Raw genomic sequence first — 27,925 nt, 5'->3', positions numbered from 1 at the left:
TGCATCGGAGTCCCCACTGCCGAGTGGGGGGGGAGCGCCGGCGGTGGGACGCACTTGCCCCCTAGCTTCAGGCGGGCGAACAATGTACAGTTATAAAAATATTAAATTTAAAACCCGCGCTAAAATAATATGTAAACCAGTGCTACCTGAATATGCTACCAGTGCTAATGTACAGTTATGTCGGTTCGCGCAGGAGGGGGCTGCCTGCCACATTAAAACTGCGACGGGCGGTCGTTGAGTAGTTAATATCAGATTGGAGGAGTGATATTGGTCTGTAAGAATTTGGTTCAATAGCAGGCTTAAGGAGAAGTATAATACAGGCCCTAGACATAGATATAGGCCAGTGTTTCTCAAACTATGTGCCGAAGAAAAATTACAGGTGTGCCGTGGGAATTTAGTGGTGTCGGGAAGGGGGGCTCTCGTAGTCAGTGACCTCGGGAGGGGGAGGGGGGCTGACCCGGGCTATAGCCCCGAGTGGGACCCCAAAAAGCACTGGGTCCCGTAGTGCTCCTTTTTTACATTATTAGCCCTGAGTCTTGGGCGGCAGGCCGATCCTCCGCTGGCCTCTACTGCGGCCCGTCGCACTGGTTGCTAGGATCGCCTGCCGCCTGGCATCTAGCAAGGAGAGAGGCCCTCAGCATTCAAATAAAAAAGTTATTCGCCACAAAACAAAATCTTTTCGGGTGTGCCGCAAAAATCTTTTTGGTGCGCCGCAAGACAAAAAAGTTTGAGAAACACGGATATAGGCAGTTGCTGACCGTCCCTCATTAAATACTTGATCTCGGAAGCAGGCAGTTGAGGTTGTGGGAATCTGAAGCCCACTCCCGTGTATTTCCTGGATTAGGTGCAGCTGGCTACCCAGCATGCACCTTCCGATATCACGCCTGCATAGTAATGGCGCTGCGTGGCACAGTCAGTGGATTACAGGTTGCCATAGCAATTCTTCCAAAATGTTGCCTAAAACCTCCCCATTGAGTCACTTCCTGTCTCAAAAAACTGCAAGATTTCACAGGATTTAGAAGACTCCTGGAATAGATGATGCCGATATCCCAGGAGTCCATGGAAATCGCCCAATGACGAGTCGCCTTGGCGGCCGGGACCGGAAGTGCCGCCTGAATATATTTAAAAAGGTGTTGAGAAAAAAAAAAAAAAGAATATCTATTTAGGAGATTTGGGCATGGAGATCAGAGGAACTTGTGAAAATGGGTGGAACTCCGCTTTAAGGAAGCTCACCTGTATGAATTCTCTGATGTTGCACAAGGCTTTCTTTCCTATTGAAAGATTTCCCGCACTCCGAACAAAAATAAGGAAGCTCACCCGTATGAATTCTCTGATGTTGCACAAGGTTTCCTTTCCTATTGAAAGATTTGCCGCACTCCGAACAAAAATAAGGATGTTCATCAGTGTGAATTCTCTGATGTCGCACAAGGTTTCCTTTCTTAATGAAAGATTTACCGCACTCCGAACAAAAAAAAGGATGTTCACCTGTGTGAATTCTCTGATGTTCCACAAGGCGTCCTTTTTGACTGAAAGATTTCCCGCACTCCGAACAAAAATAAGGACGTTCACCTGTGTGAATTCTAAGATGTTTAACAAGGTCTCCTTTAAGAATGAAAGACTTCCCGCACTCTGAACATGAGTAGGGACGCTCACCCGTGTGAAATATTTGATGTTGCACAAGGTTTCTTTTCTTAGTGAAAGATTTCCCGCACTCTGAACATGAATAAGGGCGCTCACCTGTGTGAAGTCTCTGGTGTTGCTCAAAGTGTCCTTTTTCAGTGAAAGATTTCCCGCACTCTGAGCATGAATAAGGACGCACTCCTGTGTGAATTTGCTGATGTTTAACAAGGTGTCCTTTATGAGTGAAAGAGTTCCCGCACTCTGAACATGAATAGGGACGCTCACCCGTGTGGTGTTTCTGGTGCCTTTTAAGATTAGATTTCTGAGTGAAAAAATTCCCGCACTCTGAACATGAATAAGGGCGCTCACCCGTGTGAACTCTCTGGTGCCGAATAAGTTGACCTTTTTTGGTGAAAGTTTTCCCGCACTCTGAACATGAATAGGGGCGCTCATCCATGTGGATTTTCTGATGTTTAGCAAGGTCTCTTATATAAAAAAAACCTTTCTTGCACCATGAACATGAGAATAAATCCTCATCTCGGGAAACTCCATCATGGGGTAAGAAAGATTCCTTGGGATTAGAAGGATCTGTTGATCTATCTGCAGTGTGAGATCCTAAATGGATATTTACAATCATAGTATGTGATTGGTGAGAAGATTCCCCCTGATCAGAGGGATCCATTGATGTCTCCGGAGAGGAAGGTCTGTGATGGATATTTTGTGTATTTGGATTTCCTCCTGGAGGATCCTGTGTGATGACATTATCTTCTGACTTACAATCAGCAGATAATAGAAGAGGTCTCTCCGAGGAATTCCCGACATCACATCCATCTGTTGGAAAGAAATGTATAAAAAATGTCAGTTGGTCACAAATAACTGGAGTTTTAGCCCCTCCTCCCCGTCAGTGGAAATTCCGATCTCACAGTTGGGCTCCTGTTCTCCCTCCTGTTCTCCCTCCAAAATCAATCAGAAAAGTGTTCACACCGAGTCCATATATGATCTGCAAATTCTTTAATAATAAATAGCTGACTAAGGCTTCATTAGCCAAAATGCGTTAGTGGTTTATTACTAAAAAAAAATAATATGAAAGGCTATAAAACACCCAAAACAACAAAACACTACGTAAAATGTGTTTTTTTTTTATCAGTGAGGACTATGCGGAGAAATGGAGATGTCACATCATATGCTAGGAACATGATATTATATTGAGAAATGGAGATGTCACATCATTTACTAGGAACATGATATTATATTGAGGAATGGAGATAGACCTTTCATATAGTGTACAGTATCTCCTCCTCATTTGTTGGGAACATGACATTATATTGAGGAATGGAGATGGACCTTTCATATGGTGTACAGTATCTCCTCCTCATTTGTTGGGAACATGACGTTATATTGAGGAATGGAGATGGACCTTTCATATGGTGTACAGTATCTCCTCATTTGTTGGGAACATGACGTTATTTTGAGGAATGGAGATGGACCTTTCATATGGTGTACAGTATCTCCTCCTCATTTGTTGGGAACATGACGTTATATTGAGGAATGGAGATGGACCTTTCATATGGTGTACAGTATCTCCTCCTCATTTGTTGGGAACATGACGTTATATTGAGGAATGGAGATGGACCTTTCATATGGTGTACAGTATCTCCTCCTCATTTGTTGGGAACATGACGTTATTTTGAGGAATGGAGATGGACCTTTCATATGGTGTAAAGCAGTGGTCCTCAACTCCGGTTCTCAAGGCCAACTAACAGGCCAGATTTGAAGTATTACCTTGGGGAGATGCTGACTAGAGTACTGCAATCACTGAGCAGCAAATTATATCACCTGGGATGTATTTCAGTTATCTTGCAAACCTGGCCTGTTAGTGGGCCCTGAGGGCCAGGGTTGAGGACCACTGGTGTAAAGTATCACCACCACATTTGTTAGAAATATGACGTTATATTGAGGAATGGAGATGGACCAGTATTTGTGACAACTCTGTATAAACTATTCATGGACATTAACTATTGTAAAGCTCCACACTCCATGAAAATTAAATAAATAGAAAAGGTGGTAGAGAGATTGCACTTTGCCTACCAGAATACAAGGTAATGAATTTGATGGAAAATATGCAATCATGTGAAGCATACAATACAAGAAGCATGTGTATAGTAAAAAATTATATGAGCAGATCAATACTCCAGATGTGCCAACTCCAGTGCACCACCAATGAGGTCATACACGCTTACAGGTTCTGAAAGTACCCAAAGGATGGAGATGGCAAGTTTAGCATGTATCACAAGCCACTACATGTCAACGATGGGAAGCATCACACTTACTTTGCACGGCCTTGCACACCATGGCTCCAGGCACAGTCCCTATGAGGGTTCTATTTTAAAGTGGGCCCCAATGTAGGGGCCCAGCCACGTGCCAAGGTAACCTTATTTAGAAAACCTCTGTCATCCGCCACCACCATTCTCTCTGCCCAGAACTGGCTGCTCCTTCGTATCACGATTCAATCCATGACTTCAAGACTTAATAAAATTGTAAATTCTGTTCCCCAGTTTTTCCCAATACACTATAAAGCACTTTTTAGTATTCAAACACATAGTTAACCTTTTAGAACATGCCTACAGGATGATGTGAAGATCTAATAATTATCTAACATTTTTTCTTAAAACTACAATCCTTATACTCAGAAGTAAAATGAGTCTGTGATCGGTTTCTTTCATAGTGTCTGCTACTTACTTGTGTTGATAAGCGGAGAAATGTCTTCCTGTTCACTTTTCATAATCATCCCAACCTCCTCCGTGGATGGCTGATCACCCCCCACATACTTCTCTACTTCTTCTTCTTTAACCTCAGTTTTTATATCAATCTGTTCTTCACCCTACACCAAAAATAATGGAAAACATCTACTAAAGTCAACTCAAGGCAGATATAAAAAGAAACAAATGACACGTCATTCAGTATGCACCCTCGGTTGGAAGAACACAAGGAGGAAGAGGACTCGTGATGACATGTGACTGAGCTTAAAACCCACAGAGCAAAGGAATGTATCTTAAAAAATAAAAATGGGGGATGAAAAATGTAGGGCGCTCAAAGGAGCTAGAAACGGGGATGAGGGGGGTGTGGATAAAAAAGTCTGCACTTCAGATATCAAAGTAAAACAAGAGACTACATAGAATAACATTATCTCATGGATTAGAATACATATTTAGGTCAAGATGCTCAGTCCTACTTACCTTATCATGGTGAGGGATGGTGTGATTTTTTGGTATGGAATCCCAGGAACACAGAGGAGGGGGAAATCTCTCACCCTAAACCCCAAAGATGAAAGAAAATTAAATAAATTGAGCAAGAGATTTCATAGAAAAATATAATCTCATAGCTTAGAATATTTTTGAGTTGTAATTGCTCAGTCCCATCTACCTGATGATGATGGGGAATGGTGTGATCATCCTGTGTGGAATCCCGGGAAAACAGAGGATCTCCAAACATCTCTTCTTTTTCTACTTTAACCTCAACTTTGATGTCTTTCAGTTCTTCACCCTAAACTCCAAATATGATAGAATTTATTTGTAAAAGGTAACAAGAAATGACATAGAATAATGTTATCTCAAGGTGTAGAATTATATTTCAGTTCTAAATTCTCAGTCCCACCTACCCTACGATGGTGAGGGATGTTGTGATCTTCCTGTGTGGAATCCCGGGAATACAGAGGACCCCCCTCCTCCATAGACTGCTGATCCCCAAACATATCTTCTTTTTCCACTTTAACCTCAACTTTGATGTATTTCAGTTCTTCACCCTAAACCCCAAATATGAGAGAACGGAAAAGGAAACAAGAGATAAAATAGAAGACTGTTATCTCGAAGCGTAGAATTCTACAAGGTATTTGGGTTCTAGTTGCTCAGTCCCACTGTAGAATTATTTTATTAATTCGGCTTGATCATGGATTTTGTAATTATGCAGGTTCTCTTTACCCTTGTTACTGGGAAGCCTAGGCATAAGGTCAAAACCAAAATAGCAGTTTGAATGTCATTCTTGTCCAGTTGTCTCCCTTCTTTTGACCAGAATTCATTGCTTGAGAGGTCAATAGGTCAGTGGCTAACTTGTCAGATATAGCTTCAGAGATATTTGAGACATACTTAACTAGACACGTGAACATATCTTTTATGTCAAGAATAATGGGTTATCTATAATAGAGTTAGTATTTAAGTTACTTATTTAAGTAAATTAACTGTTTAATAGAGTGTAAAGAATTGTGTGTTGTGATATGTGTGTATATATGTATATATATATATATATATATATATATATATATATATACATAATATTGAAATTGATTATCCTTTTGTAAGTTTGGTTACAGTTGTAAAAGAATGTATATGTCACAAAGGTTATCTATTCTGATTCAGGAAAGGTCATTATATACTTCAGTGTATTTCGAGAATACTACTATATGTTTCTGTCAATCAAAGTAGTATCAGTCTAAGTCAGCGTTTTGGTCATATACATATTAGGAATTATTACTAATATGGGCATCACACATTTAGCTTAAACTGTATTAGGTCATAACTGCATTACGAGTCTTGATGGTCTGAAACAGTATAAAAGCAGTGTCCTGGAGCACAGATGGCAGGACATCACATACAACCACACACCTCCTTCACACTGAAGACTTAACACGTACATATTGAAACCTCATTTCATTGTTTTCTTTAGGCCTACACACTCAAACTACAACAGCTGTTTCTCAGTCCTCTTTGGAAGCAGAGCTAGCAGGCAACTAATTTTTCTTACTTATTCACTTACAATGTACTGAACTGTACTTACTTTTTACATTGTATTTATGCTTGATGTACCAAGTGTGTTTGAATAAAATCACACTTTGTTTAAGCCTGGCTAAAGAACTATTTGAACACAACGCCTGAAAAGACGCTACAGATATTTTTTTAATATCAGCAACATTTTACACCCACCTACCTGATGATGGTGGGGGATGGTGTGACATTCCTGTGTGCAATCCCCGGAATAAAGAGGACAGGGACATCTCTCTTGTGGGTTCCCATTACTGGACCCATCTGTAGGAAGCACACACACTGACTGAATACATTGTTTCTATGTGTTTATCAGATGATGGGGGATCTAGGTGGATCCTCCGTACTGCTCTCTCCTTTGCAATAAAGTCTCCTCTTACCCGGTGATGTGAAGGGCAGCTGATTCTCCATCATGACATCCTTGTAGAGATCCCTGTGTCCTTCTAAATATATTATGTTATTCCCTCCTCTGCTGCCAGTTCTAAAAACGTCTTCTCTGTACTTCCTCACAACTCACCCCATCCAGGATGTCCTTTTTTAGATCCACTATATCGCTTCCTGTTCCTTGATTACATCACTTCCTGCCTGTCTATCACTTCCGGTGTGCACCTGACATCACTTCCTCTCCAGCTGTGGTTTCACTTCCTGTGTCTGTACAATCACACTCCTCCTGTCTCCGTGTTCTACCCAATATAATAGGAAAAGATTTTCATCTCTATATTTATTATGTGTTCTTCAATCCAGCAACTCCAGATGGGCAGTTGGATAAATGGCTCAATATTCACAATGTATCTGGTTTAAAAATCAGAAGATCTGGATGGACAGTTGGATAAATGGTTCTATATTTAGGATGTATCTGGTCTATAACCAAACTCTGGATGGACAGTTGGATAAATAGTTCTATATTTAGGATGTGACTGCTTTATAAACCAGAGGCTCTGGTAGGACAGTTGGATAAATGGCTCTATATTTAGAATGTGTCTAAACTATAAACTAAAGGTTCGGGATTAACAGTTGCATAAATGTCTCTATATTTAGGATGAATCTGGTATATAAACCAGAAGTTCCTGAATTGACAGTTTGAATAATGTCACTATATTTAGGATGTATCTGGACTATGAACCATAGGCTATGGGTGGACAGTTGGATAAATGGCTCTATATTTAGGATGTATCTGGTCGAAACCAGTCCATGTTTAGATTTGTGCAGAAGTCCAACAGTAGCAGTTGGCAGATATCTATCCCCGCCACCAATACTGACAAATTACGTCTGTGCGATTGAGGATACAGAGAAAGAGACTGATAAATCTATGTCCTTAGTCACTTTTGGTCTGAGGAAGGGGGCCTTGTCAGGTAGGCTCTATGGGGCCCCGTAATTTCTAACAGCAGCCCCTGGGCATTATGACGAGGTCTGCTACTGCACTTGGTTGCCAGATAGTGGAAAGGAGGAAAGTGAGGGAGAGGCACAACATCAGTGAGGCAGGTAGTCAACACATGTGCTGTAGACCGCACTATGGAGCTAGTGTGCTGATTTGACTCAATCTTGGAAAAACTAGAAAACACTTTCTTATTCTTTAGCTGCTATCTGCTTGCTCTCTCTTAGGAAAAGCAGCTTTGCCAAAAAGGAAGAAGAAATCCTGAGAAAAAAGGGATTATATAATAGGCTGATTTCTACTTTGCTGAACAGCAGTAAGAAGGTGACAAGAGCCATCTACTTGTCGGAAGTAAAATCGGAAGTAAAATTTAGTCCGAAAAACAATCTGCCTATAATACATCATTAGTATAGTTCTTTCGACAGTCCATAATTAATTTACATGTAGCACTCTCCTACGTAGGTGCTAGGTAACCTATATGGGAGACCCTGTCTTGCTTATCAGCAGGGTACAATTGTTCAGCTAGGCTGTCATGTGTTTCAGGTGTGACTGTTGAGATTAGGGAGTCTCCCTACTGTGTCCAAGGAGGGCTCTCATTGGGCAATGGAGGAAACCCGACCAATAGCACACCAGGACTTGTATCTATCCCAGAGAGGGCAGATTCTGCCACAAATCATTCTGGGGGAGGGTATAAGTCTGAGGGGGACACATAACGCAGCGTCTTTGGCGGGAAGCAGAGTCGCAGAAGGAAGGTGATGGCTGTCTCTCCTGTCAGCAGAGAACAGGTGTCCTAGGCGGCTGGCCTAAGAGGACAGAAGGCTGAGCTGAGCTGCAGAGAGGGATCCAGTGTGCTGAGGATCAAGCGGAGGTGTTGGGGCTGGAGTTTCCAGGAAAGCATTCTGAGTCGTGAGTACTGTAAACTGCCACTGGGGTCTGTCTAGGAGAGGGGACCACTCAGGAAGGTCAGAGGGATCAAGAAGCTAGCTAGCCTGAAGCGGAAGTGTCAGTAAAGGGGTGCCAGAGATAGACCCTGAAGAGTAGAGAGGGTGCCAGCGGTTAGGCCCTGAAGAGTTAAGAGTTGCAGCAGTGAGTGCAAGTGGCTACCTCAGCCAGTGAAGGCTAAAGGGAGCAGTTCAAAGGACTTTTGAGTCACAAGGAAGTGTCAGAAGTCAGTTCTAAGTTCATAGACAGCAAGTCAGTGATACCAAGCGCCAACAGGCGTTGACCGGCATTCAGCCAGCGTCAGGAGGCATTTTTCTCAGTGTCCCATTTTATGTGCATAGTTGAGCCAGAGAGGTATCCCACTCATTCCCTTCTCCCATCCAAGTTCCTAAAATAAATGCAAAAACCAAAGATGCCGGACTGCTTTATGTCTCAGTGCTCACACTTGGGGAACAAGCTGAAAAGTGCTGTTGTTGCTAGCGGTAACCATGGCAGACAAAAAACATCAGCAAAACAGATGGGAATCCTGCTACATACATATGACAAAAACTGAATGTGCAGGCTATAAAATTGTTATCGTACAATAACACAACGTCTAATTTTCATTTAATGAGTTCAGTTTTTGTGTAAAAAAATTATTAGAGCAAGACTACGCATGCTCGGAAACAAAAGAATTGCATAAAAAGCAATTAAACACATTACATCACTTCTGAAGTTGAATTCTGTCATACGAGAACTTTCCTATGAAAGTAACCTCTTCACTATCAATATGAGACTAGCATGCAAAATATGAGACTAGCATGCAACAAAAAATTGACGAAAATTCGTCCGATAATCTGAACGTGTGTACGAGGCTTTACTCTTGATGTACATCTAAGGGAAAATTGTATCAAATTCTTACCATAATTTTCCTTTCTTGACACCAAACCATGGCAGCATACGGGCCCCTCCTTGTACGTTTCGGTATGTGGCTTGTTACAAAGAATGGGGGGGGGCGGCTAGAACTATGCTTTTTTTTATGCAATTCACTGGTCCTGAGGGAGTGGTCAAGAGGCCGGAGCTCTACCACTAGAATGCTGTCATGGTTTGGCGTCAGAAAAGGAAAATTACGGTAAATATTTGATACAATTTTTCAGTTTTCTTATTTTTAGCTGCAATTTACTTGCTCTCTCTTAGTAAAAGCAGCTTTGCCAAAAAAGAAGAAGAAATACTGAGGAAAAAGTGATTATCTAAGAAGCTGATTTCTAATCCCAACATGGGATACTCATTTGTTTGCAGGACACGGCTCGGACAGGAGTGTGTGTTTGCTGACACATATCTGGACATTTCATGTAGCTGAGATAGAGTCTCTAATCCAATCTGGTTGTACCCCCATATGCTGGCTTTGCTTTGGGGTCTCGGATCTTGTTGGGGAGACTGTTTTGCGGGGGGAGCCCTGGGACCATCTTTCCTTGCTCACCTTCTCTTTGCTGCTGCCAATTATTCGGTCCTTTGCTTTTAAAATCTTGATTGTTAGATTTTTCATTGGCTTTGGTGATGTGATTACAAGACATCTGATACCCTTAAAGAAGCAATATCATTCCGAAACGCGTTGGGTTTCGCCTTGTATTGCATGCACACACTTGTGAGCCAATGTACCGCATATCAAGCCATGAATGTTTTATATATGCCTTTTGCCATTTTGTTGTGTCTACAATCTATTTTATACCAATTTCTTTGTTATTTTGCCATCACACCATTATGCTTTTGATATTTTAATGATTATTTAATAAAAAACAATAATTTTATATATATTTTTTTCACTTTATACCTATTTGACTTGTACCTGTAGGTCGGTATAGTCCCACCCTGTGGGGAACTTCTTTTCCTTCTTCTCTCATTTATTAGGGATGAGACCTACCATACAATCCAAGCCTATATTCCCCCATTTTCCTCCTTTTTTCATGATAAATGTACACATTAGACATCACTGTAAATCATTCTGGTCTAGTTACTCTATTTTGTGCATAATATATGTTCCCATTTTTGTTTCAATCTGATTTTATTATTTTTTCCAAGCAAAATTTTAATAAAACATATCTAAATCTTTCAATAATACAGTATTAGGTCTTTAATATATAGTAACAAATACAAATATAGAACGATGGCATATATACAGTAAATAAAAACCAGAAAAAATATCACAAAGTTATTTTTGGAGAACAAGGTTCAGGCTCGTTTTCAATCTCCGGCATCTCTGAGGGAATTGGATGGATTTTTGCATGAAGAGTGGTATCAGATTCTATTATCCCCTATCCAAGGCTTATATTTGTCAATTCTCAGAAGTCAAGCCGTCTTGGATACCAAATGTTGTCTAACACCATATTAGGTAAGGATTTCATTCTTTTTCCTGGTGTTTCCATAATTTTGTCCATCCCCGGTACTTTTTACTCTTACATGTAGTAACAGGACACTCCTGTGAATTACAGAAAATACCCCATGTACTAGAATAATTATCCAGTCTATCATGCTCAACTGCTAGTAGAGATTTCAAATTCATGAAAACATCTAAGCTACCCTCTCCATTCTAAAATGGATGGGATCCCAGAAGACTTCCAATGACGAGGTATGACAGACTGGCCACCATCAGAAAATGATCTACTTTGATGGATCACAGCATCATAAACATCAAAAGTATTTGGGGGTTGGGCTATATACATCTACCGGTTACTCTATAACAACGGTCGCTCCTCCACCATCCACACTACATTCTCCCACAGCTCTCCTCCACCATCCACACTACATTTTCCGACAGCTCTCCTCCACCATCCCCACTACATTCTCCGACAGCTCTCCTCCACCATCCACACTACATTCTCCGACAGCTCTCCCCCACCATCCACACTACATTCTCCGACAGCTCTCCACCACCATCCACACTACATTATCCGACATCTCTCCTCCACCATCCACACTACATTCTCCGACAGCTCTCCTCCATCATCCACACTACATTCTCCGACATCTCTCCTCCACCATCCACACTACATTTTCAGACAGCTCTACTCTACCATCCACACTACATTCTCCGACAGCTCTCCTCCCACCATCCACACTACATCCTCCAACAGCTCTACTCTACCATCCACACTACATTCTCCGACAGCTCTCCTCCATCATCCACACTACATTCTCCGACATCTCTCCTCCACCATCCACACTACATTCTCCGACATCTCTCCTCCACCAGCCACACTACATTTTCAGACAGCTCTCCTCCACCATCCACACTACATTCTGCGACAGCTCTTCTCCCACCATCCACACTACATTCTCCGACATCTCTCCTCCACCATCCACACTACATTCTCCGACATCTCTCCTCCACCATCCACACTACATTCTCAGACAGCTCTCCTCCACCATCCACACTACGTTTTCAGACAGCTCTCCTCTACCATCCACACTACATTCTACGACAGCTCTTCTCCACCATCCACACTACATTCTCCGACAGCACTCCTCCACCATCCACACTACATTCTCCGACAGCACTCCTCCACCATCCACACTACATTCTCTGACAGCTCTCCCCCACCATTCACACTACATTCTCCGACAGCTCTCCCTCACCATTCACACTACATTCTCCGACAGCTCTCCCCCCACCATCCACACTACATTCTCTGACAGCTCTCCTCCCACCATCCACACTACATTCTTTAGCAGCTGTCCCTCCACTGTCCACCCATTCCATGAAAGGTCACCCCCACTATCCACACTACATTCTCTGGCAGTTCTTTTTCCACCATCTCCATCCAGTGATGTGCACGAGTGCCTCGGCTCTCCAGGGACTCTTACTCCTCATTGGCTGAAGCAGCAGCAGGAGCCATCGGCTGCTGTCAATCACAGCCAGTAAGCTAATGAGAAGAGAGAGGGGGCAGGTCAAGGCTCAATGGACTCGCAGAGCCGCAGCTGGGGAACGAGCCCGCTTGGGTGCCCCATAAAAAGCTCAGGGCCAGGAGTGCCCGGGGGGGGGGGTCTAAGAGGAGGAGGATCCGGGCTGCTCTGTGCAAAACCATTACACAGAGCAGGCAAGTATAAAATTTTTGTTATTTTAATTACAAAAAACAATAAAAGTTTAATATCCCTTTAAGTAATCTCACCCATATGAATTATCTGGTGCTGCACAAGGATGGCTTTGCTAGTGAAAGATTTCCTGCACTCTGAACATGAAAAAGGACGCTCACCGATGTGAACTCTTTACTGTTGCACAAGGTTTCCTTTCTTAGTTTTAAAGGGAAACATTTCCCGCACTATGAACATGAAAAAGAATGCTCACCTGTGTGAATTATTTGCTGTCTAACAAGGTTTCCTTTATGAGTGAAAGCTTTCCCGAACTCTGAACATGAATAAGCACGTTCACCTGTGTGAACTTTCTGATGAGCAAGACGAGTAATTTTAAAAGGGAAACATTTCCCGCACTCTGAACATGAAAAAAAACGCTCACCTATGTGAATTCTTTGATGTTTAACAAGGAGTCCTTTATCAGTGAAAGATTTCCCGCACTCTGAACATGAATAAGGAAGCTCACCTGTATGAAATCTCTGGTGCTCATCAAGGTTTTCCTTATGTGTAAAAGATTTCCCCCAATCTGAATATGAATAAGAATTCTTTGATGTTTAACAAGGTCTCCTTTGTTGGTGAAAGATTTCCCCCACTCTGAACATAAAGGGGGGCGCTCACCTGTGTGAATTCTCTGGTGTCTAACAATATGATCTTTTTTTTGGAAAGATTTCCCACACTCTGAACATAAATAGGGATGCTCACCCGTGTGACGTTTCCGGTGTTGCACAAGGATTTTTTTTCCAAGTGAAAGATTTCCCGCACTCTGAACATAAATAGGGACGCTCACCCATGTGACGTTTCTGGTGTTGCACAAGGATTTTTTTTCCCGAGTGAAAGATTTCCTGCACTCTGAACATAAATAGGGATGCTCACCCGTGTGACGTTTCTGGTGTTGCACAAGGATTTTTTTTCTGAATGAAAGATTTCCCGCACTCTGAACATGAATGGGGACGCTCACCTGTGTGACGGTTCTGGTGTTACACAAGGATTTTTTTTTTTTGAAAGAAAGATTTCCCACACTTTGAACATGAATAGGGACGCTCACCCATGTGGAGTTTCTGGTGTCTTATAAGATTATATTTCTGACTGAAACATTTCCCGCACTCTGAACATGAATAGGGATGCTCACCCGTGTGACCTTTCTGGTGATGCACAAGGTTTCCTTTCTGAGTGAAAGATTTCCCGCACTCCGAACATGAATAGGGACGCTCACCTGTGTGACGGTACTGGTGTTGCACAAGGTCTTTTTTCTGAGTGAAAGATTTCCCGCACTCTGAACATGAATAGGGACGCTCACCCATGTGGAGTTTCTGGTGTCTTTTAAGATTATATTTCAGAGCGAAAGATTTCCCGCACTCTGAACATGAATAAGGGCGCTCACCCGTGTGAACTCTCTGGTGCCGAATAAGTTGTTCTTTGTTGGTGAAAGATTTCCCGCACTCTGAACATGAATAAGGGCGCTCACCCGTGTGAACTCTCTGGTGCCGAATAAGTTTTTCTTTGTTGGTGAAAGATTGCATACACTCTGAACATGAATAGGGACGCTCACCTATGTGGATTTTCTGATGTTTAGCAAGGTCTCTTATATAAAAAAACCCTTTCCCGCACTCTGAACATGAGAATAAATCCTCCCCTTCGTCAACTCCTTCATGGGGTAAGGAAGATTCCTTGGGATAAGAAGGATCTGTTGATCTATCTGCAGTGTGAGATCCTAAATGGATATTTGCAATCATAGTATGTGATTGGTGAGAAGATTCCCCCTGATCAGAGGGATCCATTGATGTCTCCGGACAGGAAGGTCTGTGATGGATATTTTGTGTATTTGGATTTCCTCCTGGAGGATCCTGTGTGATGACATTATTATAGCACAATAATAATAGAAGACGTCTCTCTGAGGTATTCCAGGCCTCGCCTCCGCCTGTTGGAAAGAAATGTAAAAAAATGTCAGTTGGTCACAAATAACTGCAGTTTTAGCTCCTCCTCCCCGTCAGTGGAATAAGTGGAAATGCCGATCTCACAGTTGGGCTCCTGTTCTCCCTTCAAAATCAATCAGAAAAGTGTTCACACCGAGTCCATATGGACCTTTCATCTGGTGTACAGTATCTCCTCCTCATTTATTGGGAACATGACGTTATATTGCGTAATGGAGATGGACCTTTCAACTGGTGTACAGTATCTCCTCCTCATGTGTTGGGAACATGACATTATATTGAGGAATGGAGATGGACCTTTCATATGGTGTACAGTATCTCCTCCTCATTTGTTGGGAACATGATGTTATATTGAGGAATGGAGATGGACCTTTCATATGGTGTACAGTATCTCCTCCTCATTTGTTGGGAACATGACGTTATATTGCGTAATGGAGATGGACCTTTCAACTGGTGTACAGTATCTCCTCCTCATGTGTTGGGAACATGACATTATATTGAGGAATGGAGATGGACCTTTCATATGGTGTACAGTATCTCCTCCTCATTTGTTGGGAACATGCCGTTATATTGAGGAATGGAGATGAATCTTTCATATTTTGTGCAGCCGGGGGGGGGGGGGGGTTGCTCAACCCGTTGATCGCCATCCACCCATTGTTTGCAGGAGGGTGACAGTTGACCTGGTATGCTGCACTGATCCTGACTCTCATGTCTATCCCAGGCACTTGTGTGTGGGATGGATGAGAGAGGACGGCTGGCTGGGATTTGGGTGCCAGGAGAAAGAAGCATACTGTGCACCCAGCGCTTCCCATCTGTTCATGTGGGCAAAGTTTCCTCTATCCTGTGAGCCCCTGTACACACATCACTGTGCTACTGACTGACCTCATCCTCTGCCCTGCTAACTGACACCGTCCACAGCCCTGCTAACTGACACCGTCCACTGCCCTGCTAACTGACACCGTCAACAGCCCTGCTAACTGACACCGTCAACAGCCCTGCTAACTGACACCGTCCACTGCCCTGTTAACTGACACCATCCACAGCCCTGTTAACTGACACCGTCCACAGCCCTTCTAACTGACACTGACCACAGCCCTGCTAACTGACTCCTTCCTCTGCCCTACTGACTGACACTGTCCACTTGCCGCTATATTCTGCCCTACAAACTGCAGTCTTCTGTACTCTGCTCTACTTATTACTGACCCCCTATACACTGCTCTACCTACTGCTGACCTCTATACACTGCCCTAAATTTAGGCCTGAAAATAGTCGAGCAAGTCAGCCTGCAGTACCAGGTAGATCTCCACCTCTCAAAGGTTGCCTACCTACTGTACAGTATCTCCACCTCATGCAATCATGTGAAGCGTACAGTACAAGAAGCATGTGTTTAGTGAAAAATTACATGAGCAGATCAATACTCCAGATGTGCCAACTCCAGTACACCACCAATGAGGTCATACACGTTTACAGGTCCTGAAAGTACCCAAAAGGATGGAGATGGCCAGTTTGGCATGTATCACAACCCACCACATGGCAAACATGGGAACCATCACACAACTTTGCAAGGCCTTGCACATCATGGTACCAGGCACGGTCCCTAGGAGGGTTCTATTTTGCAGTGGGCCCCAATGTAGGGGCCCAGCCACGTGCCAAGGTAACCTTACTTAGAAAACCTCTGTCATACACCACCGCCATTCTCTCTGCCCAGAACTGGCTGCTTCTTATCACGCTTCACTCCATGACATCAAGACTTAACAAAATTGTGAATTCTGTTCCCCAGTTCTCCCCAATACACTGTAAATCACCTTCTCTTCCAAAGTAACACAGATGGTTACTCTTAGCCAATAAGTTCTTCAGTGAATAAAATTATATTTACAGTTCTCTCCAGGTTCCATATGAATGATATACAGAAATGCAATTGCATTTCCACTCTCTCTCTGTCTCTAATACCAATGTACTGGATTTGGCTGAGCTGTGCGGCGTTGTTCATAACTTTTTTTTAGTAGACAAACACATAGTTAACCTTTTAGAACCTGCCTACAGGATAATGTGAAGATCTAATAATTATCTAACATTTTTTCTTAAAACTACAATCCTTATACTCAGAAGATGAGACTGTGACCGGTTTCTTCCATAGTTTCTGTTACTTACTTGTATGGATAGGTAGAGAAATGTCCTCCTGTTCACTTTTCATAATCATCCCAACCTCCTCCGTGGACGGCTGATTACGCCCCGCATACATCTCTACTTTTTCTTCTTTAACCTCAGCTTTTATATCCGCTTTTATATCAATCTGTTCTTCACCCTACACCAAAAATAATGGAAAACATCTACTAAAGTCAACTCAAGGCAGACATAAAAGACACAAATGACACGTCATTCAATATGCACCCTCCTTTGGAAGAACACAAGGAGGAAGAGGACCCGTGATGACATGTGACCGGGCTTAAAACCCACAGAGAAAAGGAATGCATATTAAAAAAAAATAAAAATGGGGGATGAAAAATGTAGGGTGCTTAAAGGAGCTAGAAACGTGGGATGGGGGGGGGGGGAGGGGCTTAACAAAGACTGCACTTCAGATGTCGAAATAAAACAAGAGACTACATAGAATAACTTCTCATGGCTTAGAATACATATTTAGGTATAGATGCCCAGTCCTACCTACCTTATCATGGTGAGGGATGGTGTGATCCTTTGGTATGGAATCCCAGGAACACAGAGGAGGGGGAAATCTCTCACCCTAAACCCCAAAGATGAAAGAGTAATAATTAAATAGAGCAAGAGATTTCATAGAAAAATATCATCTCATAGCTTAGAATACATTTGAGTTGTAATTGCTCAGTCCCATCTACCTGATGAAGGTGAGGGATGTTGTGATCTTCCTGTGTGGGATCCCGGGAATACAGAGGACCTCCCTCCTCCATAGACTGCTGATCTCCCCACATCTCTTCTTTTTCTACTTTAGCCTCAGCTTTGATGTCTTTCAGTTCTTCACACTAAACTCCAAATATGATAGAATGTATTTGTAAACGGTAACAAGAAATGACATAGAAGAATGTTATCTTAAGGTGTAGAATTCTATGTGAGTTCTAATTGCTCAGTCCCACCTACCTGATGATGGCGAGGGATGGTGGGATCTTCCAATGTGGAATCCTGGGAATACAGAGGACACCCCTCCACCATAGACTGCAGATTCCCAAACATCTCTTCTTTTTCCACTTTAACCTCAACTTTGATGTCTTTCAGTTCTTCACCCTAAACTCCAAATATGAGAGAATGGATTTATAAAAGGAAACAAGAGATGAAATATAAGACTGTTATCTTGAAGCGTAGAATTCTACAAGGTATTTGGGTTCTAGTTGCTCAGTCCCACCTACCTGATGATGGTGGGGGATGGTGTGATCTTCCTGTGTGGAATCCCGGGAATACAGAGGACAGGGACATCTCTCTGGTGGGTTCCCATTACTGGATCCATCTGTAGGAAACACACACACTGACTGAATACATTGTTTCTATGTGTTTATCAGATGATGGGGGATCTAGGTGGATCCTCCGTACTGCTCTCTCCTTTACAATAAAGTCTCCTCTTACCCGGTGATGTGAGGGGCGGCTGATTCTCCATCATGAAATCCTTGTCAAGATCTTTGTGTCCTTCTAAATAAGTTATAATATTTCCTCCTCTGCTGCCAGTTCTAAAAAACGTCTTCTCTTTACTTCCTCACAACTCACCTCACCCAAGACGTCCTTTTTTAGACCCACTACATCACTTCCTGTTCCTTAGCTACATCACTTCCGGTCTGCACCTGACATCACTTCCTCTCCAGATGTGGTTTCACTTCCTGTGTTTTTACAATCACACTCTTCCTGTCTCCGTGTTCTACTGGATATAATAGGAAAAGATCTCCATCTCTATATTTATTATGTGTTCTTCAATCCAGCAACTCCAGATGGGCAGTTGGATAAATGGCTCAATATTCACAATGTATCTGGTTTAAAAATCAGAAGCTCTGGATGGAAAGTTGGATAAATGGTTCCATATTTTTGATGTAGCTGGTCTATAAACCAGAGGCTCCGAATGGACAGGTTAACACATTTTTCTATATTTTGGATGTATCTGGACTGTAAACCAGAGGCTCTGGATGGGAAGTTGGATAAATGGTTCTATATTTAGGATTCATCCGGTCTATAAACCAGAGGCTCTGGATGGACAGTTGGATAAATGGTTCTATATTTAGGATGTATCCGGTCTATAAACCAGAGGCTCTGGATGGACAGTTGGATAAATGATTCTATATTTAGGATGTATCTGGTCTATAAACCAGAGGCTCTGGATGGGCAGTTGGATAAATGGTTCTATATTTAGGATATTACTGGTCTATAAACCAGAGGCTCTGGATGGACAGTTGGATAAATGGCTCTATATTTAGGATATATCTGGTCTATAAACCAGAGGCTCTGGATGGACAGTTGGATAAGTGGCTCTATATTTAGGATGTATCCGGTCAATAAACCAGAGGCTCTGGATGGACAGTTGGATAAATAGCTCTATATTTAGGATGTGTCTGAACTATAAACCAGAGGTCCGGGATTAACAGTTGGATAAATGTCTCTATATTTAGGATGTATCTGGTCTGTAAACCAGAGGCTTTGGATGGACATTTGGATAATTGGCTCTATATTTAGGATGTATCTGGTCTATAAACCAGAGGCTCTGGAAGGACAGTTGGATAAATGGCTCTATATTTAGAATAAATCTGGTATATGAACCAGAAGTTCCTGAATTGACAGTTTGAATAATGTCACTATATTTAGGATGTATCTGGACTATGAACTAGAGGCTCTGGGTGGACAGTTGGATAAATGGCTGTATATTTAGGATGTATCTGGTCGAAACCAGTCCATGTTTAGATTTGTACAGAAGTCCAACAGTAGCAGTTGGGAGATATCTGGCCCCCCCACCATTATCCGACAATACTGACAAATTACGTCTGTGCGGTTGAGGCTACAGAGAAAGGGACTGATAAATCTATGTCCTTAGTCACTTTTGGCCTGAGGAAGGGGGCCCTGTCAGGTAGGCTCTATGGGGCCCCATAATTTCTAACAGCAGCCCCTGGGCATTATGATGAGGTCTGCTACTGCACTTGGTTGCCAGATAGTGGAAAGGAGGAAAGTGAGGGAGAAGCACAACATCAGTGAGGCAGGTAGTCAACACATGTGCTGTAGACTGCACTATGGTGCAAATGTTCTGGTTTGACTCAATCTTGGAAAAACTAGAAAACACTTTCTTATTTTTAGCTGCAATCTACTTGCTCTCTCTTAGAAAAAGCAGCTTTGCCAAAAAGGAGGAAGAAATCCTGAGGAAAAAGGGATTATCCAATAAGCTGGTTTCTACTTTGCTGAACAGCAGAAAGAAGGTGGCAAGAGCCATCTACTTCAAACTTGTAAATGCTGTAAGGGCCCATACACACAATAGGAAAATCAGAGGTAAAATTTAGTCCAACAAACAATCTGCCTATATTCGGATCATTAGTATAGTGCTTTCGACAGTCCATAACAAATTTACATATAACAAAAACGGAATGTGCAGGCTATACAAATTTTATCATACGTCCAATCTTCGTTTAATCAGTAAATTGTTAGAACAAGAATACGCATGCTCGGGAACGAAGGAATGGATACAAAGCAATTCAACACATTACATCACTTCTGAAGTTGAATTCTGTCATAGGAGAACTTTCGAATGACGGTAACCTGTTTACTTTTGATATGAGACTAGCATGCAACAATAAACGGACAAGAATTCGTACGATAATCTGATCGTGTGTACGAAGCTTTACTCTTGGTGTACATCTAAGGGATTTTGCCCGGTTGATGAGGCTGCCATGTTGGCGTCAAAAAGTCGTAACATTGTATGAACTAAACGTAATTTTCCTTTCCTGACGCCAACCCATGGCAGCATACGGGCCCATACGTTTCGGTATGTGATTTGCTGCAAAGAATGGGGGGACGGCTAACTTTGCCTTTTTTATGCTATTAACTGGTCCTGAGGGAGTGGTCAAGAGGCGGAGCTCTATCACTAGAATGCTGTCATGGTTTGGCATCAGGAAAGGAAAATTACAGTAAGTGATGGATACAATTTTACCATTTTTTATTTTTAGCTGCAATCTACTTGCTCTCTCTCGGTAAAAGCAGCTTTGCCAAAAAGGAAGAAGAAATGCTGAGGAAAAAGAGATTATCTAAGAAGCTCATTTCTACTTTGTTGAACAGCAGAAAGAAGGTGACAAGAGCTATCTACTTCAAACTTGGAAATGCTAGAATTCTTGGTGTACATCTAAGGGTTTTCGCCCGGTGGATGGAGTTTCTTCATGACGGAATGGTGGTCTTCACCACTGTGCTGCAGCTCACTTTCAGGGTCTTGTTTCTCTACTTAAAGATGGCCTAGGCTATAAGAAGATTGCCAATTCTTTTTTTCAGATTCTCAGAGAATTATTTGCCATGAGGTGCCATGTTGAACTTCCAGTGACCAGCATGAGAGAGTGAGAGCGATAACACCAAATTCAACACACCTGCTCCCCATTCACACCTGAGACCTTGTAACACTAATGAGGCACATGACACCGGGGAGGGAAAATGGCTAATTGGGCCCAATTTGGACATTTCCACTTAGGGGTGTACTCACTTTTGTTGCCAGCGGTTTAGACATTAATGGCTGTGTGTTGAGTTATTTTGAGGGGACAGCAAATTTACACTGTTATACAAGCTGTACACTCACTACTTTACATTGTAGCAAAGCGTCATTTCTTCAGTGTTGTCACATGAAAAGATATACTCAAATATTTACAAAAAATGTGAGGGGTGTACTCACTTTTGTGAGATACTGTGTGTATATATATGCATTTTTAACAATGTTTTAAAACAGTTTCCAATATATGTTACAATCATTTCATTAATATTGTTCATCCCCCTTCATAGTAAATTTACATATTTGACATCACTGTAAATCATTCTGGTCTAGTTACTGTGCATAATATAGGTTCCCATTTTTTTGTTTCAGTCTGATTTTATTAGTTTTTCCAAGCAAAATTATAATAAAACATATTTAAATCTTTCAATACTACAGTATTAGGTCTTCAATATATAGTAACAAATAGAAATATAGAATGATGGTATACATAAATATAAACCAGAGAAAAGACCATAGACAGTCCTGGGTGGACTATTACAAAAAGAGAAAATGTATCATCTCCTCCACCATCCACACTACATTTTTAGACAGCTCTACTCTACCATCCACACTACATTCTCCGACATCTCTCCTCCCACCATCCACACTACATTCTCCGACATCTCTCCTCCCACCATCCACACTACATTCTCTGACAGCTCTCCTCCACCATCCACACTACATTCTCTGACAGCTCTCCTCCACCATCCACACTACATTCTCCGACAGCTCTCCTCCATCATCCACACTACATTCTCCAACATCTCTCCTCCACCAGCCACACTACATTTTCAGACAGCTCTCCTCCACCATCCACACTGCATTCTCCGACAGCTCTTCTCCCACCATCCACATTACATTCTCCAACATCTCTCCTCCACCATCCACACTACATTCTCCGACATCTCTCCTCCACCATCCACACTACATTCTCCGACATCTCTCCTCCACCATCCACACTACATTTTCAGACAGCTCTCCTCTACCATCCACACTACATTCTACGACAGCTCTTCTCCACCATCCACACTACATTCTCTGACAGCACTCCTCCACCATCCACACTACATTCTCCGACAGCTCTCCTCCACCATCCACACTACATTCCCTGACAGCTCTCCCCCCACCATCCACACTACATTCTCTGACAGCTCTCCCCCACCATCCACACTACATTCTCCGACAGTTCTCCCTCACCATTCACACTACATTCTCCGACAGCTCTCCTCCACCATCCACACTACATTCTCTGACAGCTCTCCTCCCACCATCCACACTACATTCTTTAGCAGCTGTCCCTCCACTGTCCACCCATTCCATGAAAGGTCACCCCCACTATCCACACTACATTCTCTGGCAGTTCTTCTTCCACCATCTCCATCCAGTGATGTGCACGAGTGCCTCGGCTCTCCAGGGACTCTTACTCCTCATTGGCTGAAGCAGCAGCAGAAGCCATCGGCTGCTGTCAATCACAGCCAGTAAGCTAATGAGAAGAGAGAGGGGGCGGGTCAAGGCTCAACGTCTGAATTGACTCGCAGAGCCGCAGCTGGGGAACGAGCCCGCTTGGGTGCCCCATAAAAAGCTGAGGGCCAGGAGTGCCCGGGGGGGGGGGGGGGGTCTGAGAGGAGGAGGATCTGGGCTGCTCTGTGCAAAACCATTACACAGAGCAGGCAAGTATAACATGTTTGTTATTTTAATTACAAAAAACAAAAGGAGTTTAATATCCCTTTAAGTAATCTCACCCATATGAATTATCTGGTGCTGCACAAGGATGACTTTCCTAGTGAAAGATTTCCCGCACTCTGAACATGAAAAAGGACGCTCACCGATGTGAACTCTTTAATGTTGCACAAGGTTTCCTTTCTTAGTGAAGGATTTCCCGCACTCTGAACATGAATAAAGGATGTTGACCTGTGTGAACTTTCTGATGAGTAAGAAGAGTACTTTTTAAAGGGAAACATTTCCCGCACTATGAACATGAAAAAGAATGCTCACCTGTGTGAATTATTTGCTGTCTAACAAGGTTTCCTTTATGAGTGAAAGCTTTCCCGAACTCTGAACATGAATAAGCACGTTCACCTGTGTGAACTTTCTGATGAGCAAGACGAGTAATTTTAAAAGGGAAACATTTCCCGCACTCTGAACATGAAAAAAAACGCTCACCTATGTGAATTCTTTGATGTTTAACTCTGAACATGAATAAGGAAGCTCAACGGTATGAAATCTCTGGTGCTCATCAAGGTTCTCCTTTTGTGTGAAAGATTTCCCCCAATCTGAATATGAATAAGAATTCTTTGATGTTTAACAAGGTCTCCTTTGTTGGTGAAAGATTTCCTGCACTCTGAACATAAAGGGGTGCGCTCACCTGTGTGAATTCTCTGGTGTCTAACAATATGATCTTTTTTTTTGGAAAGATTTCCCACACTCTGAACATAAATAGGGATGCTCACCCATGTGACGTTTCTGGTGTTGCACAAGGATTTTTTTTCCGAGTGAAAGATTTCCTGCACTCTGAACATGAATGGGGACGCTCACCTGTGTGACGGTTCTGGTGTTACACAAGGATTTTTTTTTGAATGAATGAAAGATTTCCCACACTCTGAACATGAATAGGGACGCTCACCCATGTGGAGTTTCTGGTGTCTTATAAGATTATATTTCTGACTGAAAAATTTCCCGCACTCTGAACATGAATAGGGATGCTCACCCGTGTGACCTTTCTGGTGATGCACAAGGTTTCCTTTCTGAGTGAAAGATTTCCCGCACTCCGAACATGAATAGGGGCGCTCACCTGTGTGACGGTACTGGTGTTGCACAAGGTCTTTTTTCTGAGTGAAAGATTTCCCGCACTCTGAACATGAATAGGGACGCTCACCCATGTGGAGTTTCTGGTGTCTTTTAAGATTATATTTCAGAGCGAAAGATTTCCCGCACTCTGAACATGAATAAGGGCGCTCACCCGTGTGAACTCTCTGGTGCCGAATAAGTTGTTCTTTGTTGGTGAAAGATTTCATACACTCTGAACATGAATAGGGACGCTCACCTATGTGGATTTTCTGATGTTTAGCAAGGTCTCTTATATAAAAAAACCCTTTCCCGCACTCTGAACATGAGAATAAATCCTCCCCTTCGTCAACTCCTTCATGGGGTAAGGAAGATTCCTTGGGATTAGAAGGATCTGTTGATCTATCTGCAGTGTGAGATCCTAAATGGATATTTGCAATCATAGTATGTGATTGGTGAGAAGATTCCCCCTGATCAGAGGGATCCATTGATGTCTCCGGACAGGAAGGTCTGTGATGGATATTTTGTGTATTTGGATTTCCTCCTGGAGGATCCTGTGTGATGACATTATTATAGCACAATAATAATAGAAGATGTCTCTCTGAGGTATTCCAGGCCTCGCCTCCACCTGTTGGAAAGAAATGTAAAAAAATGTCAGTTGGTCACAAATAACTGCAGTTTTAGCTCCTCCTCCCCCCCGTCAGTGGAATATATGGAAATGCCGTTGGGCTCCTGATCTCCCTTCAAAATCAATCAGAAAAGTGTTCACACCGAGTCCATATGGACTTTTCATATGATGTACAGTATCTCCTCCTCATTTGTTGGGAACATGACGTTATATTGAAGAATGGAGATGGACCTTTCATATGGTGTACAGTATCTCCTCCTCATTGGTTGGGAACATGACGTTATATTGAGGAATGGAGATGGACCTTTCATATGGTGTACAGTATCTCCTCCTCATTTGTTGGGAACATGCCGTTATATTGAGGAATGGAGATGAATCTTTCATATTTTGTGCAGCGGGGGGGGGGGGGGGTTTGCTCAACCCGTTGATCGCCATCCACCCATTGTTTGCAGGAGGGTGACAGTTGACCTGGTATGCTGCACTGATCCTGACTCTCATGTCTATCCCAGGCGCTTGTGTGTGGGATGGATGAGAGAGGACGGCTGGTTGGGATTTGGGTGCCAGGAGAAAGAAGCATACTGTGCACCCAACGCTTCCCATCTGTTCATGTGAGCAACGTTTCTTCTCTCCTTTGAGCCCCTGTACACACATCACTGCGCTACTGACTGACCTCATCCTCTGCCCTGCTAACTGACACCGTCCACTGCCCTGCTAACTGACACCGTCCACAGCCCTGCTAACTGACACCGTCCACAGCCCTGCTAACTGACACCGTCCACTGCCCTGTTAACTGACACCGTCCACAGCCCTGCTAACTGACACCGTCCACAACCCTTCTAACTGACACCGTCCACAGCCCTGCTAACTGACCCCTTCCTCTGCTCTAACTGACCCCATCCTCTGCTCTAACTGACCCCATCCTCTGCCCTACTGACTGACACTGTCCACTTGCCCCTATATTCTGCCCTACAAACTGGAGTCTTCTGTACTCTGCTCTACTTATTACTGACCCCCTATACACTGCTCTACCTACTGCTGACCTCTATACACTGCCCTACATTTAGGCCTGAAACTAGTCGAGCAAGTCAGCCTGCAGTACCAGGTAGATCTCCACCTCTCAAAGGTTGCCTACCTACTGTACAGTATCTCCACCTCATGCAATCATGTGAAGCGTATAGTACAAGTAGTGAAAAATGACATGAGCAGATCAGTACTCCAGATGTGCCAACTCCAGTGCACCATCAATGAGGTCATACACACTTACAGGTCCAAAAGGATGGAGATGGCCACTTTGGCTTGTATCACAATCAACCACATGGCAAAGATGGGAACCATCACACCTACTTTGCAAGGCCTTGCACATCATGGTACCAGGCACGGTCCCTAGGAGGGCTCTTTTCCAGTGGGCCCCAATTTAGGAGCCCAGACATGTGCCAAGCTAACCTTACTTAGAAAACCTCATCCACCACCACCATTCTCTCTGCCCAGAACTGGCTGCTGCTTCATATCACGCTTCACTCCATGACATCAAGACTTGTAAATTCTGTTCCCCAGTTCTCCCCAATACACTGTAAATCACCTTCTCTTCCAAAGTAACACAGATGGTTACTCTTAGCCAAAAAGTTCTTCAGTGAATAAAGTTATATTTCCAGTTCTCTCCAGGTTCCATAGAGGTACATATGAGTGATATACAGAATTGCAATTGCATTTCCACATTCTCTCCAAAATACCAATGGGCTGGATTTGGCTGAGCTGTGCGGCGTTGTTCATAACTTTTTTTTAGTAGGCAAACACATAGTTAACATTTTAGAACCTGCCTACAGGATGATGTGAAGATCTAATAATTATCTAACATTTTTTCTTAAAACTACAATCCTTATACTCAGAAGCAAAATGAGACTGTGACCGTTTTCTTCCATAGTTTCTGTTACTTACTTGTATGGATAGGTAGAGAAATGTCCTCCTGTTCACTTTTCATAATCATCCCAACCTCCTCCGTGGACGGCTGATTACGCCCCGCATACGTCTCTACTTTTTCTTCTTTAACTTCAGCTTTTATATCAATCTGTTCTTCACCCTACACCAAAAATAATGGAAAACATCTATTAAAGTCAACTCAAGGCAGATATAAAAGACACAAATGACACGTCATTCAATATGCACCCTCCTTTGGAAGAACACAAGGAGGAAGAGGACCCATGATGACATGTGACCGGGCTTAAAACCCACAGAGAAAAGGAATGCATATTAAAAAAAAAAAAGTGGGGGATGAAAAATGTAGGGTGCTTAAAGGAGCTAGAAACGTGGGATGGGGGGGTTAACAAAGACTGCACTTTAGATGTCGAAGTAAAACAAGAGACTACATAGAATAACTTCTCATGGCTTAGAATACATATTTAGGACTAGATGCCCAGTCCTACCTACCTTATCATGGTGAGGGATGGTGTGATCCTTTGGTATGGAATCCCAGGAACCCAGAGGAGGGGGAAATCTCTCACCCTAAACCCCAAAGATGAAAGAGTAATAATTAAATAGAGCAAGAGATTTCATAGAAAAATATCATCTCATAGCTTAGAATACATTTGAATTGTAATTGCTCAGTCCCATCTACCTGAGAAAGGTGAGGGATGGTGTGATCTTCCTGTGTGGAATCCCAGGAATACAGAGAACCAACCTCTACCATAGACTGCTGATCTCCCCACATCTCTTCTTTTTCTACTTTAACCTCAGCTTTGATGTTTTTCAGTTCTTCGTACTAAACTCCAAATATGATAGAATGTATTTGTAAACGGTAACAAGAAATGACATAGGAGAATGTTATCTCAAGGTGTAGAATTCTATTTGAGTTCTAATTGCTCAGTCCCACCTACCTGATGATGGTGAGGGATGGTGTGATCTTCCTGTGTGGAATCCAGGGAATACAGAGGACACCCCTCCACCATAGACTGCAGATTCCCAAACATCTCTTCTTTTTCCACTTTAACCTCAACTTTGATGTCTTTC

The 27,925-nt window shown here is 42.7% G+C and overlaps 1 protein-coding gene across 1 annotated transcript in view; it reads right to left on the bottom strand.

Annotated features, from left to right (window-relative positions):
- The window catches only part of LOC309564416 (uncharacterized protein), a gene marked incomplete at both ends in the record, with an annotated part of 32,167 nt that extends 4,541 nt beyond the window's left edge, over nt 1-27,626 (bottom strand). The window contains 14 exons of the mRNA XM_082269046.1: nt 1,234-1,518; nt 1,738-2,451; nt 4,360-4,501; nt 5,044-5,102; nt 5,338-5,422; nt 18,164-18,261; nt 23,253-23,312; nt 23,506-23,699; nt 24,046-24,193; nt 24,302-24,361; nt 24,470-24,715; nt 26,858-26,999; nt 27,347-27,421; nt 27,597-27,626. Of these exons, the coding sequence (XP_082125172.1) occupies nt 1,234-1,518; nt 1,738-2,451; nt 4,360-4,501; nt 5,044-5,102; nt 5,338-5,422; nt 18,164-18,261; nt 23,253-23,312; nt 23,506-23,699; nt 24,046-24,193; nt 24,302-24,361; nt 24,470-24,715; nt 26,858-26,999; nt 27,347-27,421; nt 27,597-27,626 (2,338 nt within the window). The remainder of the gene's footprint in view (nt 1-1,233; nt 1,519-1,737; nt 2,452-4,359; nt 4,502-5,043; nt 5,103-5,337; nt 5,423-18,163; nt 18,262-23,252; nt 23,313-23,505; nt 23,700-24,045; nt 24,194-24,301; nt 24,362-24,469; nt 24,716-26,857; nt 27,000-27,346; nt 27,422-27,596) is intronic.
- Nucleotides 27,627-27,925: the final 299 nt, after the last annotated feature.

This window comes from Pelophylax lessonae (genome assembly GCF_965119305.1).
Source record: "Pelophylax lessonae genome assembly, chromosome: 9".
Taxonomy (NCBI): Eukaryota; Metazoa; Chordata; class Amphibia; order Anura; family Ranidae; genus Pelophylax; species Pelophylax lessonae.
This window is presented reverse-complemented; position numbering and strand designations above follow the sequence as displayed.